Here is a 4276-nt window from a genome sequence, read left to right on the forward strand (position 1 = left end):
TATTAAAACATCTTGAATGCCATATTCTGTAGATCTCTGAAGAGTTTGAAGATAACCTGTGCATCTAAAATATATCTTTGTTTGACCTTAAAAATGAAGGAGCAGGACAAACTCCATTATGAGAAAGAACTCCATTTTATCTGCACTTGACCTAGGGCCGACCCAGCTTCAGTGAAAATCAAAATAACATTTCTTTCTTTCTTTTTTTCTTTCTTTTTTTTGGTGGTGCAATTCTTTTTATTATTATTGTTCATTTTACATTCCAACCATTGTTTGTTTGTTTGTTTATTTATTTATTTATTATGTATACAATATTCTGTCTGTATGTCTGCAGGCCAGAAGAGGGCACCAGACCTCATTATAGATGGCTGTGAAAGCCACCATGTGGTTGCTGGGAACTGAACTCAGGACCTTTGGAAGAGCAGGCAATGCTCTTAACCTCTCAGCCATCTCTCCAGCCCCCACTGTTCTCTCTTCCACCCCTCCTCCCACCCCTCCCTTCTCTTCTCCCAGCCCACTCCCCATCCACTCCTCCCAAAGGGTAAAGCCTCCCATGGAGAGTTGACAAAGGCTGGCACATTAAGTTGAGGCAGGACCAAGCCTCCCACCTGCATCAAGGCTGAGCACAGCATCCCACCATAGGCAATGGGATCCAAAAAGCTCAAAATAACATTTCTAAGAAAAACAAGCTAATGCCTGCCATGGTTAAAGTTACCCCACCTGGTGGCCAGCCAATGACTAGCAATAATGCTTGCTTAAGATGTTCTTGTGGGCATCTGATAATTGCTGTTTGGAAATTCCCCTAGACCCAGCCAATTAACTTGAAGGTTGCCTACGCTTACCAAATTTGTATCCAATCATGTATCACCAAGGCTGTACCACCCTGCTTAAGACTTTTTCCTGCTTTAGAGGTTCAGGGTCATTCTCCTCCATCTGCTGCATCAGAGTGCTGTATGATGGTCCACACATGAGTTCATATTCAGTAAACCCCTCTTGTGTCCTTGGATACCAGCTCTGTGGTGGTCTTGTTTGGGAGTCTCTCAATGCAGGTACAACATTTGGGGGCACATTCGGGATCCCCACAACCCCCAGACTCTGGCCTGAGGAGTTCATGACCAGCCAATAAGTTTCTTTGTTTCTGTTTCTGTCTTTGTCTCTATGTCGTTTTGTACTTTCACTTTCTGAAGTGTGTCAGATCCATAACATAGTCTAGTAACAGTCAGTGTCTGGGACAGCCAGGAGAGGCGTTGGAGGACCAGGATCACAGGGCTCCAGGAGACATTTTCACACCCTGGAGACGGGTATGTGGAAACCCAGGAGGCACGTTTGATTGAGGAAAGAGTCTCATGTTTGGATGGTCTTTGGTGTGACTGAACCTGGAGGGTTGCTCCCTGCTGAGGGCACCAAGCCATTACTGTTTTTGAAGTTTTGTTGTTTGTCTTATTGGGGCAAAATCTTTTTTGTGCTCTTGGTCTTGTGTGTTGTCCTCTGTTTGGTGTTTTTGTGTATCTGACTGAGATGGAAATAATGGGACAGGGCCCCTCTTCTCCCCTAGATCTCTGCCTAGCCCATTGGAAGGATGTGCAAACCACAGCTCATAATCAAGGGGTTGAAATTCACAAGGGAAAGTTGTTACGTTTTGCACCTCAGAATGGCTCACTTTGTGTTTCAACTGGTCCCTGGAGGGGAGTTTTGATGCCAGACCCATTGGGCTGTGGAGGAAATTGTGTTTCAACCCAGAACTGGACATCCTGACCAGATACCCTACATCATAACATGGAGAAGTCTGGTAGAAGAGCCTCCCTCTTGGGTTAACACTTTTCTTCCCCAACAGGTTAAAGTACTGGTGGCAGAGAAGAAACTCCCACTGACTGGGGGCCCTTCAGCCCATCCAGCTCCAGTTTTTCAGGGTGGGAATACTAAAGAAGATATTTTTCCTCCCCCTCCTTATACCCATATCCCAGTTCCCAGGCCTGTGCCAGCAGTGGCCCAAGGAGACCCCAGATAGACCCTGTCCAGGGGAAAGGCTCAGCCAGGGGCACCAGAATATGGAGAGGAAGGACCCCTGAACTAGATTTGAGGGCCACTGGGCTCTCAGTCAAGATGGGAATCAACCCTTTCATTACTGGCCTTTTGCCACCAGTGATCTCTACATTGGGAGTCTCAGAATGCTCTTTTCTCTGAGAACCCCCGAGGCTTGATTACTCTCCTCAAAGCTGATCCTTTCACCCACTGTCCCACTTGAGATGATTGTGTTCTCTATGGAGGAGAGGGACTGGGTCTAGGTGGGAGCCCGAAAATTGGTTCTGGGCCCCAGAGGGAGCCTACAGCCAACCAGACTCTCAGCGATGCCACACTCCCTCTAGCTCACCCCGAATAGTACTGCAACACTGGAGGTAAGAGGAGTCTCCTTGTCTGTCACCAGGCTCTCTATTGGTGGGCTATGGTGGTAGGGACCAGATGAAAGCCCAGCTGTGTTTTTGGAAATGACTACAGGAGGCTTTCAAGAGATAGACACCACACAATCCAGAGTCACAGGAAAGTGTGGTGGCCTTGGATTGAGCCTTTAGTGACCAGGGAGCCCCAGGTCTTAGAAGGAAACTGCAAAAACTAGAGCACTTAGGAGGGAAAGGCATTGGAGAGGTCGTTGCAGAGGCTGAGAAAGTGTGCAATGGCAGAGAGAGTGCAGAGGGAAGAGCAGAGGAGAAAAGAGCGGCAGGAGAACCATCACCTTGCTAGTGTGCTGTGGCTGCTACAGCAGGAGCGGAGGAGACAGAGGGCAGCTACGGTGCCTGGATGCTGAGAAGAGGACAAGAAACCAAAAGGCAGGACTGCCTATAAACTTCCATTGCTGGCCTTCCCCCTCTTTCTTTCTGTTGGTGGGTGGATAGTGCACCCACCAACATGGTGAATGTTTCTAAGACCTGCCAGACATTCTGCAAGAAATGTGGCAAGCACCAACCCCACAAAGTGGCACAGTACACGAAGGGCAAAGATTCTCTGTATGCCCAGGGAAAGCGGCGTAATGACAGGAAACAGAGTGGCTATGGTGAGCAGACTAAGCCTGTTTTCCGCAAAAAGGAGAAAACTACAAAGAAGATTGTGCTGAAACTGGAAAGTGTGGAGCCCAACTGCAGATCTAAGAGGAAGCTGGCTATTAAGAGATGCAAGCATTTTGAACTGGGAAGTGATAAGAAGAGAAAGGGCCAAGTGATCCAGTTCTAAGCTGATCTTGTTATGAAGACAATAAGATCATGAGCTTTCACTCAAAAAAGAAAAAAAAAGAAAAGAAAGGAAAAGAAACCACAAGGTAGTAAACGCGAAGGCCCTGGCTGGGAAAGAATCTGTGCGTTCTGAAAGGAGGAAGGGCACTGGGCGAGATGATGCCCCTGGAGGAAAGCTAAGGCAGCAGCAATGTCTTTAGTTTAGAGATGGACAGCGATGAGGGGAGACAAGGTTTGGTTCCCCTCTTTGAACCCAGGGTAACCCTGAGAGTGGAGGGGAAAAGACTGACTTCATGGTGGATACAGTAGCTGAGAATTCAGTATTATTAAAGGCCAGTGGGCCCATGACAAATAAAAAGATCTGGGTTCAAGGGGCCAAAGGGGCAAAGTCTTATACATGGACCACCCAAACAATGGTGGACTTAGGAATGGGCCGGGTAACCCACTCATTTCTGGTAATACAAGAATGTCCTTATCCCTTGTTGGGCCATGATCTATTGGCTAAAATGAAGGCCCAGACACACTTTTCTGATGAGGGAGACAAACTGCTCAGTAAAGATAGGAAACCTATTCATGTACTGGTAACTAGCAGCTTGACTGAAGAGTATAGGCTGCACGAATGGCCCTGAACCTGATCTACAGTTGGGGAGATGACTTCAGGAGTTTCCGTCAGCCTGGGCCAAACAGGAGGGATGAAACTGGCAGTGCATTGTTCCTTGCTTATGTAAAAATTAAGCTGGGGGTAGATCTGGTCAAAGTCCCCCAGTACCCTGTGCCCTTAGAGGCCAAGAAAGACATCACCCCCACATGTCAGACAGCTGCCGGACTTGGGAGTCCTACAGCCCATGCAATCGGCCTGGAACATGCCTTTACTGTCTATTAAGAAATCTCATACCAAGAAAGAAATTGAAGAGGACACCAGAAAATGGAAGGATCTCCCTTGCTCTTGGATTGGGAGGATCAACATAGTAAAAATGGCAATTCTACCAAAAGCAATCTATAGATTCAATGCAATCCCCATCAAAATACCATCAAAATTCTTCACAGATCTG

General features: G+C 47.2%; 1 protein-coding gene across 1 annotated transcript; it reads left to right on the forward strand.

The window, feature by feature from the left end:
• The first annotated feature begins 2904 nt into the window (after positions 1 to 2904).
• On the forward strand, positions 2905 to 3225 carry LOC126488743 (60S ribosomal protein L36a-like). Its single transcript, XM_050122401.1, has one exon. The coding sequence runs from the start codon at positions 2905 to 2907 to the stop codon at positions 3223 to 3225; it is 321 nt and encodes a 106-aa protein (XP_049978358.1).
• The last annotated feature ends 1051 nt before the right edge of the window (positions 3226 to 4276 follow it).

The sequence above is a fragment of the Alexandromys fortis genome, unplaced genomic scaffold (assembly GCF_014885135.2).
Source record: "Alexandromys fortis isolate MF-2015 unplaced genomic scaffold, M_Fortis_MF-2015_v1.1 scaffold_216, whole genome shotgun sequence".
In the NCBI taxonomy this organism is placed as follows: domain Eukaryota; kingdom Metazoa; phylum Chordata; class Mammalia; order Rodentia; family Cricetidae; genus Alexandromys; species Alexandromys fortis.

What these genes read in the sequence shown, in the direction of transcription:
- LOC126488743 (XM_050122401.1), top strand. Translation starts at nt 2,905, where the DNA reads ATGGTGAATGTTTCTAAGACCTGCCAGACATTCTGCAAGAAATGTGGC.